Here is a 12,817-nt window from a genome sequence, read left to right as displayed (position 1 = left end):
AATTGAAGTTATACCTACTTAGGGTAGCTTGCTGGTTAGCTATTCTCAGCTGGAGGGTCCCGTCCGTCCCTCCCCCCTCCCCCCCCCCCGTGGCATAGACCTTTCTACCGAATAGGTCAATCCTTTTTGCCTCTTTAGGCTTAGGGGGTGGTCCTTGCTGTTCCTGACGCTCTCTCTCGTTAACCGCCGACACCACCGGAGACCATGGCTGCGGGTGTGAGAATAAGTATTCACAGCCCTTGGAAGGGACAAAGGTATTTGCGCTCCACTCCCCTGGCGATCAGAGGAATTCAGGCCGGGGTCTGCCACAGGGTCTTTATGTTGTTTTGATCAAAGGAAGAGCTATCTGTGATGGACCTTTGGAAGTGAGAATATCCCCATGGGGTCCTCAGCCTCGACCACCTCCTCTCCGCTTGCAACCTCAAGTAGCGGGCAATCCGCGTAAGGAGGTCCCGATGTGCCCTGTGGTCAACAGGAGGGAGGCCCAAAGCGGACGCCACCTACCACAGCTTCATCAGTAGAAGAGGACAAGGTGGCCAGAGTGGGTACCGGGTCCTCCTGCCCCTCTGGCTCCCTGACCTCCTCTTGGTTAGTGCACGCCCCTGTGGTGGTTACAGCCTGCAGGGCTGTAGCCTGACCCTGCAGCTGGTCCTGTGCTGGAGTGGCCTCTGCCTCGACTGGAGCCTGAAGGGGCAGTTGGGACATAGTGGCCTTGGAGCAGCAAGGTGTAGGACTGTCAAGTTGTACGGGGCTGCTATCCCTGGGTGTGATGCTGGAAAGCGCCAGTGCCAAGGGTCTCTTGTGCTAGAGTCCTTCCTCGGCACCGTGTCACACACGGATGCCGGAGCACTCTGTACAGACGTGCCGGGTGCCGGTGTCCGCAGCCAGTTGTGGGCGTAGAGCAGATTCCATTAACAGTTGCTTTAGGCGGAAATCATGCTCCTTTTTGGTTCTTGGCCAAAAAGCCCTGCAGATTTTGCACCTGTCCGTTTGGTGCGCTTCCCCCAGACACTTTAAACAAGAGTCGTGGGGGTCAATGATGGGCATAGGCTCATTGCAAGCACTGCATGGCTTAAAGCCGTAGGCTTGCAGCATGCCCCGGAGCCCAAGGGGGATTAGGGAGAGACCCCGCTCCCAACCTACTATCTAAACCAGGGGTGGGCAAACTTTTTGGACCAAGGGCCACATTGGGGTTGCAAAATTGTATGGAGAGCCAGGTAGGAAAGGCTATGCCTCCCCATACAGCCTGGCCCCCGCCCCCTATCTGCCCCCTCCCACTTCCCACCCTCTGACTGCCCCCCTCAGAATGCACAACCCATCCAACCCCCCCTGCTCTTTGTCCCCTGACCGCCCCCCTCCCGGGACCCCCCGCCCCAATCACCCCCTCCGGGACCCCACCCTCTATCCAATCCCCCCCCCCCCAACTCCCTGTCTGCCCTGACCCCTATCCAACCCCCTCCGCCACCTAATAAGCCCCCTGGGACTCCCACACCTATCAACCACCCCCGCAAAAAACCTCCGCCCCATCCAACCACCTCCTGCTCCCCAGGACCCCCTGCCCCTTATCCAACCCCCCTGCTTCCCACCCCCTTACCATGCCGCTCAGAGTGCCAGGACTAGCAGCCACAATGCCATGACGCTCAGAGCGCTGGCGACACAGCGAGCTGAGGCTGTGTGGGAGGGGGACAGCAGGGGAGGGGCCGGGGTCTAGCCTCCCTGGCCAGGAGCTCAAGGGCCAGGCAGGACAGTCCCGCGGGCCTTAGTTTAGATCAGAGGTGGACAAACTATCTATACTAAATTAACTGCAACACTAACTGGAAACTCTAATGACTAACAGAAGAACATTAAGGGAGCACTTGCTGAGCCAGTGAGCACTGTTCCAACGGCCGTCACAGATGGTAAGAAGGAACTGAAGGGCAGTCGGGTTGGCAGGATCATATATCGAGTGCCATGAAGGCGCCACTCCAGGGGCTCCACAGCTGACCCGACAGGAGCTGCTAAAGGAAAACTTTCCGACGACCGTGAATGTGACGCGCGCACACCTGATTGGAACTGACGTGAACAAGCACTTGAAGAACTAAAACATCCTAATTTTTTCCCCATCATTAACCTTCAAATCAGCGGCACTGCTATGGGTACCTGTATGGCCCCACAGTATGCCAACATTTTTATGGCTGACTTAGAACAATGCTTTCTCAGCTCTCGTCCCCTAATATCCCTACTCTACTTGCGCTACATTGATGACATCATCATCTGGAACCATGGAAAAGAAGCCCTTGAGGAATTCCACCATGATTTCAACAATTTCCATCTCACCATCAACCTCAGCCTGGACCAGTCCACACAAGAGATCCATTTCCTGGACACTACGGTGCTAATACGTGATGGTCACATAAACATCACCCTATACCGGAAACCTACTGACCGCTATACTTACCTACATGCCTCCAACTTTCATCCAGACCACACCACACATCTACAGCCAAGCTCTACGATACAACCACATTTGCTCCAACCCCTCAGACAGAGACAAACACCTACAAGATCTCTATCAAGCATTCTTAAAACTACAGTACACGCCTGCTGAAGTGAACAAACAGACTGACAGAGCCAGAAGAGTACTCAGAAGTCACCTACTACAGGACAGGCCTAATAAAGAAAACAAACAGAACACCACTAGCCGTCACCTTCAGCCCCCAACTAAAACCTCTCCAACGCATCATCAAGGATCTATAACCTATCCTGAAGGACGACCCATCACTCTCACAGATCTTGGGAGACAGGCCAGTCCTTGCCTACAGACAGCCCCCTCAACCTGAAGCAAATACTCACCAGCAACCACACACCACACAACAGAACCACTAACCCAGGAACCTATCCTTGCAACAAAGCCCGTTGCCAACTGTGTCCACATATCTATTCAGGGGACACCATCATAGGGCCTAATCACATCAGCCACACTATCAGAGGCTCGTTCACCTGCACATCTACCAATGTGATATATGCCATCATGTGCCAGCAATGCCCCTCTGCCATGTACACTGGTCAGTCTCTACGTAAAAGAATAAATGGACACAAATCAGACGTCAAGAATTCTAACATTCAAAAACCAGTCGGAGAACACTTCAATCTCTGTGCTCACTTGATTACAGACCTAAAAGTGGCAATTCTTCAACAAAAAAACTTCAAAAGCAGACTCCAAAGAGAGACTGCTGAATTGGAATTAATTTGCAAACTGGATACAATTAACTCAGGCTTGAATGAAGACTGGGAGTGGATGGGTCATTACACAAAGTAAAACTATTTCCCCATGTTTATTCCTCCCCCCCAACCCCCCCCCCCCCACTGTTCCTCAGACGTTCTTGTCAACTGCTGGAAATGGCCCACCTTGATTATCACTACAAAGGTTCCTTTCCCTTCCCCACCTCCGCTGGTAATAGCTCACCTTAAGTGATCACTCTGCTTACAGCGTGTATGGTAACACCCATTGTTTCATGTTCTCTATGTATATAAATCTCCCCACTGTATTTTCCACTGAATGCATCCGATGAAGTGAGCTGTAGCTCACAAAAGCTTATGCTCAAATAAATTTGTTAGTCTCTAAGATGCCACAATTACTCCTTTTCTTTTTGTGAATACAGACTAACACGGCTGCTACTCTGAACACTGATGGTAGAATGTGTTATCCTATTTTCTTTGTCAGATTCATTGTAACTTCAGTAAGTGCCGTATACCTTTCCCATTACACTCCCTAGAAACATTCAGCTGAGAGCCATTTTCATATTTTTAGTTTGCAGGTTGTTCTGTAACTTACAGATGTATATTGTTCTCCGAAACACCAAAATTCTACACTGTACACAACAGGCTATTAAGTGACCGGATCCTGCTGTAACTGCTGTTGATGTATGTTATGAGGCCAGCAGTTAACAATACTGAATTGAAATTATTTTATTTAAAAAGGATTTATGGTGGGCTGTTACCAGATATAACACAACCAGGCAAAGATGCAGTAACCACTGATTATATAAAGCCAAACAAATTAAAATTATTCTCCATATGACTTTTTAGAATATGGAATTGTTCCATCAATTAATAGACATTTCCCACTTGTATTTTATAAAAAGATGCAAAAAAGTTAAAGCAACAGGCACCCTGTCTTTTTAAGTCTAATAGCACTAGTAGCTGATGTGGCATCCACCAGTCAAGGCAAACATTGACCCTAAGGCAGGTTTCTCCACAGAAAAATACACAAGAGTGCTTGCTCCTGTTAAGTAACATACTCTAAATAGTCATCTTTTCACCTCCCACCAACCTCAAAGAGACACCTAAGTCTAGAACTGACCATTTTTTGTCAAAATGCCATCATCAGGGCCAAGGAGGAAATGTGATAGGCAGTTTTCCAACTCACTTTAAGCAACCTTTGCTCTCTTTCTTCCTTTTAAAGCTAGAGGCATGTTAGCAGGACACTACAGGATCCAAATGGACTCTGACAGTCTGTAACAGAAGTGGTGCTAATATCAAAACTAAATTCTTAAACCTTTCATCAGAACATTCTGGAAAAATACAGGATATCCATCCAGTTAAGCATGCATTCCTCGCTGTAAGATTACCTTAAGAGAACTATAATAAAACACTGCAAGTGATCGTATATACTTGAAAATATCTCCTGATTTCACCTTTTTCCTTGAAGGCAAAGCAAGAAGAGTTAAATAAGCCTCGGATATTTTTTTCAGAGAATCTCTCAACATAGCCCTTGCACTTGTGCTCTTCAATGGTCCATTGATCAGCAAGCCTCTTATTACAGATCTAGTCAATTGACCCCAGTTGGACACTCGGCAGATTGCTGGGCCCTTGGTGCTTTAAGCCTCCAGAATCTGAACACAGTCCAGTCACCATCCTGGCTTGGAGTCTCTATGAACACTCTCAAGATGCAGATCCTCTGTTATAGCACCATCTTCCGAGAGTCAAAATACCCATGGTCCAACTGCCTTGCTCATAGGACAAGTGCTAACCACTCAGAATGCACTGTAGTTTAAACACACACACTGTCAGAACTTGAGCTGTGTGGACACTCTTGATTTACAGTTTACCTCTTTAGGGCCCATGCAAAGTTAAAGCCAGAATCTCGTGCCAGGCCTATCTAACACACCATCATTCTTTGCTTAACAGCATAAGGTAACACAAAACTAGATGAAATACACATTTCTCCCGCCTCTGTTTCCTCACCACTCTGGAGAGTTCTTTAGGCTTGGGCAGTCCTTTGGGGTGCCAAGGATACTTCCCCAGCAGCTCACAATTTTTCTTCTGAACCCATGGAGTCTTTCGGCTCAGCTAGTTTTCTCTGAGCTTGTCTGCTCCATAGCTAAACAGGGAAACCCTGCTATGAAAGCATGCCTCTTTTCCCCTCACCTGTCCAAAGCTTCTAGTTCCAGTCTCAGTGAGTCTCTCAAATGTAGATGTCCTCCTACCCTTCCCCAACCAGTTTCTTCGTTCTGTTGCTAATTTTTCTTCCTCACTCTCCACTTCACCAGATGCCTAAACACAAGTTGGAGTATCTTCTCCCAGCTCCAGCTAATCTCCATAGTATGCCAACTGTTCGATCAGAGTAAAGATATTTAAGTTTATTGACTCTCCATAGTCCTTTGTCTGGTAAGTGCATGCTTCAGCCCATGTCAGCAAGTGGTGGATTCCACAGCCACATAGAGGCACTCCCTGATGCAGCAATTTTATAAACAACTTCATAAACCAGAATTCATAAATTGTACAGATTCCCCAAATCGTCACACCCCTATTCTTGAACAAATCAGCAATGCTTATGGTGCCTCTAGCTTGGTCTGGAAACACTATTTAGGTTACAGCAATCTGTCCATTTTGTCTCCTTTTATTTAGCTCCTGCTTGGAAGCTTTTAGTGCAATGATTATATCATCAAAACAGTTTGACACAGAGAGGCCCGTGACTTCATTAACTGAAGCATGAGCTTGCTGTTTCCTCAAACCTACACAGAAAAAGATTCAAAGGAAAATAACCCATCTAAATGATTTAAGACCACAGTATTTAACTGCATTAAAAAGGATGTGTGCCAAAATATGCTCTCCCAGAAAGCTGCTGTTTAACAAAGTCAGTGACACACCCTAAATCAGACCTAAGTCAAGTAAACAAGGCTGATTTTGACTTCACAGACAAACACTAAGTTAGAACCAAACTGGATCCTACGTTGTGACTTCTGTTGTATCTCACTAGATTTAACTTTTACTTATATATAACTGAAGAGAAAAAAGTCATTTTGTTACTATTCAGTATGGTTGAAAAGATCTATTAAAAACGGGGCAAATTTTCTTATGCAGCTAGCACAAGTGTGAGACCCTATTAGTTGACGAGCATACAAATAACCATTTATTGTTATATAATTGACTGCATGTACAACTTTACCCATATTGTGCACACACAACATATATATTTAAGGTGTGTAATCACAAAACCAAACTTCCTGAAAATCTGGTCCATAAAGTAACTCAGTAGAGGACATATGTCAGGTAAAAAACAAAAAAGATTTTTAATAAAATTTTACATTGAAGGATATTTTAAAAATTGACTTTCTCCAGTTATAATGGTTTGTTTCTATATTTCACTTGACTTGGACAACGAAAATCAATTTAATTATTTATAACCAATTCCTATTCGGTTTAACTGTCCAGTCCTCATTGACGATGATACAACATTTGAGCTGTAAAATATACAGGGAATATTTTTCCTTTAAAAATATTTTGAATCTAATTTTGTTTTTTTAACTATGGAAAAAGTGTTATTGATCTTAGGCTTTTTAAAAAAAACAAAAAACCCACAAGCTCTACATTTGAGACCTAAATTGACTTGGCAATTACAAGTACTGTAACAATTTTTATGCACCTTATAGTAAAACTCATGTAAACAGATATTTTCCCATCCATATCCAAATTCCACTGCAGATGTCATACATGCTTGTTTCCTTTCTCTGAGATCACCAAGATGACTAAGCTAATTAAAATTCAGTAGGTCAAAAATTCATTTATGTTAGTGTCTTTAGCATCAGGATATGGAATTTCTTTATACAAACTCCATTGCTAGCAGCTAAATATCCTTTTCAGGAATAAAGCTATTATATAGCATATTAGATTGAAGAAAATAAGGCAAGTCTGTTTTAGCATATTAAACATACGATGGAGTTGAGAGATTTGGATTCTATTCCCAGTTCTGCCATGGACTTGCTACATTACCATGGAAAAGTCATGACTTTACTGTGCCTCAGTTTCACCAGTTACTAAACAAGAAAATTAATATTTTGTGCACATCTACAGACGAAAAGTACTAAAAGTGCAGAGTATTATTACAGAGTTTATCTTTTTCTGGATAGCTGCCATTTCATAGTATCAACATTTTAAAAAAATACAAAACTAAGTGTTTAGTACTTACCATGCCATTTGCCTTTGTAAACAGTCCCAAAAGACCCTGACCCTATTCTGGTTGAGAGCATAACTTCACTTGCTTCTATTTCCCAATAATAACTTGAATCTCTCTGTCCACGAGGCCTCTGGAACACAAATACATATTTAAGATACAAGCATGTCAACCATTGGGACAGCTCTCTTAAGTATTAACATGGCTAGCTGCCTGGACAATATGTTTCAAGGACTGTACCTAAAAATACACTCAACTTGACTCATATTGTCTTAAAAAGATGAACTGCAGAACTGCAACACTCTGGGTGATCTTTGACTAAATGCAAAGACAATTGCTAATATGTTATCTTGTATTCTAACACATACCAGTTTGTTCCTCCATTTTCTTTCCAGGACCCATTTCAGGATTCAATGTTCCTCTTACAACAGTTGATAACCTCAAAACCAAAAACAGGTAGACAACATTTACCTGGATGATTTTGGCTCCTTATGTTATCAACTGTTGCAAGGGAAAAGCAGAACTGTGATATTAGATCTTCAAAGACAATTGAGTAAAGAAATTTTTTTTAAATTAATGTAATGTTTACAGACCCTATCAACTTCTTAAAAATTATAAGAGCAGCTACTGGTTAAAAATGCTCCTGAATAAAATGTAAATGTTTATTAAATGCATTTCAAAAGGCACCCATTCCTAGGGCCCTATCAAAATCATGGTTCTTTTTGGTCAATTTCATGGTCATAGGATTTTAAAAATCATAAATTTCATGATTTCAGATATTTAAATCTGAAATTTCACAGTGTGGTAACTGATGGACTCCTGACCCAACTCTGAAGGCAACAGCGCAGCAGAAAGGGTGGCATGGTATGGTATTGCCACCCTTACTTCTGTGCTGCTGCTCATGGGGCGCTGCCTTCAGAGCTGGGCACCTGGCCAGCAGCTGCCGTTCTCCGGCTGCCCAGCTCTGAAGGCAGTGCAGAAGTAAGGGTGGCAATACCACGACCCCACTACAATAACCTTGCAACCCCACCCCCAACCCTCTTTTGGCTAGGAAGCCCCATTTTGAGAAACACTGGTCTCCCCATGAAATTTATATAGCATAGAGTAAAAGTACACAAAAAAAAAGACTAGATTTCATGGTCCGTGAAGCATTTTTCATGGTCACGGCCGTGAATTTGGCAGGGCCCTACCCATTGCCCATAGTAACTGATAAGATTACCTGGTAACACTAGTCTGGCATTTTTAGAAGCCCCTAAGTGACTTAGGAGCACAAGTTCCATTTCAATGGGACTTATTTTCCAAAGCATCTAAGTAATTTAGGTGCATACCAACCACTGGTCAATATTTTGCTGAAGTTATTGACAAAAATACATATCTAGTTATCTGCTTTATTGCAATCTGTTCCTGTTCACATGAAATATGTAACTGGACAATCTGAAATTATACCACATGATTTTTTTTATTTTTAAAAGATATTTAAGGTATTGACAGTGTCTCCAGCAACTGTTAAGGAAAAGTGGCCTACTACCCAAAGACCACAAACAGCACAAGTAGAAAAGCATTCATTAGGAAGTTTGGGGAAGTGTACAAAATACATACATCTACATAAGACCTTCACGGCAGTATTTGAGTACCTCACAAGCATCAATTAATCCTCAGCAATACTGAGGTACGAAAGAGGAGGACAAAGGGACTTGTCCATGGTTACAAAGGAAATCTGTGGCAGAGCCAGGAACTGAACCCAGATCTCCCAAGTCCCAGACCAGGACCTACAACTACAAGATCACTCTACCTCCTAATTTAAAATAATTCAAATTGCCCTTTCATGTTAAAAATATCGGCTTTATGGTGAATCACCTTTCCACACCAGACTGACATCTCTTACATTTAAAAGGATGCTACAAAGTGACTTAATCCTCCTATTTCATGCATCTGAAAGCGTGTAACAGAATGAAAAATGCATTCCTGATTCCAAATCTTTTTTTCCCTAAAAATGAACACAGCAGCTCTGACTTGTTAATGACACGTGAGCACTACACTTGGTGAATAATTTAAAGTAATATATTTGCACCATGACCATCATGTAAGCGCATAGCTTAGTTTATGAGCAAGACTTACACTAAAGCAGGATACATATATTACTAGTAAATACTCTCTTACAGAGCCTAATGAAGAAAGGGCAAGAGAGCTCCCCAAGAGCAGTACATGAGATCATCATCATTCTTGACACCCAACTGACATAAGTTTCACCAACAAAAGCACCAGTGTGGACAGCGCTAGGTCAGCAGGAGATGCACTCCTGCCAACATAGTTAATGTTGCTCATTGAGAATGGCTTAATTATGCTGGCAGGAAAGCTCTCTCCCATTGGCATAGAGCGACTACAAAGGAGACCTCATAGCAGCGCAGTTGCAGTGGTACAGTTGTGCCGCTCTAAGGACTGTAGTGTAGACATAGCCTTAGAGTTACAGGCCTAAACTACTAGACCAAGATGTTAAAAGAACACTTGCACTTTGTTAAATTCAATTTTCATAAAAAATTTCATTTAACTACTTACCACTAAATTGAACAGACACTGTCAACATCATTTTTCAATGAAAGCCAAAGGAAGCTTCAAAATGAAGACAACCAATAATCTTAAAAATCTAGTATCTTTCAAAAAATATATGGACCTTTAAAAAAAACTCAGATGATAATGCTTGAATCAGTACTACAAACATTTTAACATGGGACGTGAAATTGAAGTTACACACAGTGATTTGTTATGGGAATTTAAAGTACAAGGTCATCTCATTTCAACACAAACTAAACAGAACATTCCCAATAGTTTCACCACCAGTTATGGCCTTCAAAAACTGGAATTTTGTCGCAAAATCCCTCTTTTTCTCCTTCAGGATTAGTCTGAAAACAAATACTACAGTACTTACAATTTTGTTTTTTTCTTGTGTGTTGGATCCAGGAGCTCTCTCTCTTTGGGCTGGCACTGGGGTTTTCGGTTGAGACCAGCCAGTTGGGCTTATATTGTTGGGACTTCCAGACAAAGCTGATGGTGAAGCTTAATACACAAAAACAAAGCAGGAAATATGAACAAGAGAAAATAAATGTAGAGTAAAAGAAAGAAGTCTAATTATTTTATGTATAGAAATCTTACCTGACTCACTGTGACTTCGAATTGCATCCTAAAACGGGAGAGAAAATAAAATTAAAAAAACAAAAAAAAAAAAACCCCAACATTTCAGTTGTCAAACACAGAGTGTGGAGGGAGGAAAGGGGTCTGGAAATCAGATATCAGAAAACGTAGATCACCCATGAAATGGTGCTAAAGAGCTTTGATTCAGGGCACCAGATTACTGACCAGTATCTTCCAAAACAGAATGTTTTGGATATTTTAGAAATCATTTAAGAATCCAACTGTTACTTGCTGAAAACATCTAGTTTGCCCCCTTTTCAACCTGGCTCTAATCATGAGCTTGCACAATTAATTTACATAATTTTCATGGGGAAGTTAAACTATATTGCTACACTATGGCTCCTGCTGAATAAGAACCTTTGTGTCAAAGAAAATACTAAACATGGTTTTTGATATTCCCAGCCATTGTACTGTCTTGTGAAACTGTTATGCACCCCTGAATTTCAGATAGGTACATAATTCATACCGTGGTCTACTACCTACAGTGAGTGCATTTAGAAAAATTATTATTATTTTGGCACTGCATTGAGAGATATTCCTTACACATATAATGGGGAATATTGTTAGAATGTGAACTTTAAAACCAGTAGACACTTTGGAAGTACATACACCCACTGTACCATGTGAGACTGCAAAAGATTGAGATTTGTACTCTAATACCAAAGTAAATAAGTTCTCACAAGATTTACATCGCTGACCGAAACACAACTCTACTAATAGGCTAAAAATAGGTTGTTACACTGCACCAGAGTTGGCCTTTCTCCTCCCCTCACCTCATGCCACACAAACTTTAAAGCACTTAATTCTGTAGTCATGCACAGGGTCAGTTCTGGCAGAAGCAACTTTTCCAACTTGTTCCTTCTACTAAATCATATCCCAAACAAAAAGTAAGTACAGGAAAGGCAAAATGCTAAGTACTACACAAAGCAGGAACATGCACTATAAAAATGTCAAATATTAAAAAAGATTAACAGAAGTCAATTCAAATCTTCCAACCAACTATCCACAGATGACATTTAGATTTCATGGCAGTGCAGAACAACCTACAAGTACCCTACACGAAGACTTATGAATGATCCATACTAACTCTATTAAGGTAAGCAACATATTTTTAAAGAGCTGTCCTAATTATAATTCCTAAAGATTCAGTTAGAAAGGTATGTGGTCATGGCTAGTAAACTTTGACCTATGACCTGTGTTTTGAATCAAAACATTCACACGTTTCTGCTGTACTTCTCTGCTCTAACCTTCAGCAGATTACAATGTGCAGAAATCTAACTCTTTGAAGCACTCTTGAATTATACTACCCGTTCAAGAACAGAGACAACCAGGCAGAAAGCAGAAAACTTTATAAGAATCTGCAATCAGTACCAGTGATGGATTTTGTACAGCTGTCCAGGAGTGTAATTTCAGTCAAATGAGTTGAAAAACTCACCTACTTTAAAGAAAGCCATTTTAAAAAAAGTTACATTTTTAGATTTACATACACATACACCTGATTTCTAAGGAAAAAAGCACTTCTACTGCACTTCAATAATTTTATTTTATCTCAGTTTGGGCTAAAGGGAAAATATTAACCTCTGCTGAATCCTTTTAGTCAAAGAAATAATATAGGCGCTCTTTTGAGTAATCCCATATATATAATTATACACTAGTACTATAATTTGTCATTTACACCTAATCTTTATGTGACGTACAAGTAGTGCAAAGTGGCTCAGTTGCCAGGATTATCTGGGTACACCTGACAATCGTTTCTCTGCCACTGCAGGGGCTTTGGGTACTGGTGCACCTGAGTCCCTCCTATTCTCTGGCTGTGGCACATAATAGTCTAGTCTCCTGTGGGCTGCAATACTTTGATCTAATTATGGTTGTTGGACTTTGTGCGTGGGTGCTGGGTGGTGGTGGTGGCCTGTGATATACAGAAGGTCAGACTAGATGATCTAGTGGTACCTTCTGGCCTCAAGCTATGTGACTCCATGAGCACACTATTTATTTAATCTTGGATTCTACTTGGCTATATCATCTTGGTGTGGCCATGCTATAATTCACCAAAACAATTCCCAGAGAGAAGGCCAGACAGTACGTTAAAGGACGTGTTTGAGACAAGATATTATTTTAAACATTGTGGGGCCAATGCATCTTTAGTGTAAACCTACTAAAGTGAATGGGTTTACACAAAGGATGAATTTCACT

The 12,817-nt window shown here is 41.9% G+C and overlaps 1 protein-coding gene across 5 annotated transcripts in view; it reads right to left on the bottom strand.

Annotated features, from left to right (window-relative positions):
• Positions 1-12,817, bottom strand: part of RAF1 (Raf-1 proto-oncogene, serine/threonine kinase) — a 92,614-nt gene that overhangs the window by 34,230 nt on the left and 45,567 nt on the right. For all 5 annotated transcript variants that reach the window (XM_074958149.1, XM_074958148.1, XM_074958152.1 and 2 more), the window contains 3 exons: positions 10,586-10,613; positions 10,362-10,489; positions 7,451-7,568 (listed from right to left, as the gene is read on the bottom strand). In XM_074958149.1, coding sequence (XP_074814250.1) covers positions 7,451-7,568; positions 10,362-10,489; positions 10,586-10,613 — 274 coding nt within the window. The remainder of the gene's footprint in view (positions 1-7,450; positions 7,569-10,361; positions 10,490-10,585; positions 10,614-12,817) is intronic.

The sequence above is a fragment of the Natator depressus genome, chromosome 7 (genome assembly GCF_965152275.1).
Source record: "Natator depressus isolate rNatDep1 chromosome 7, rNatDep2.hap1, whole genome shotgun sequence".
NCBI classification, from domain to species: Eukaryota; Metazoa; Chordata; order Testudines; family Cheloniidae; genus Natator; species Natator depressus.
This window is presented reverse-complemented; position numbering and strand designations above follow the sequence as displayed.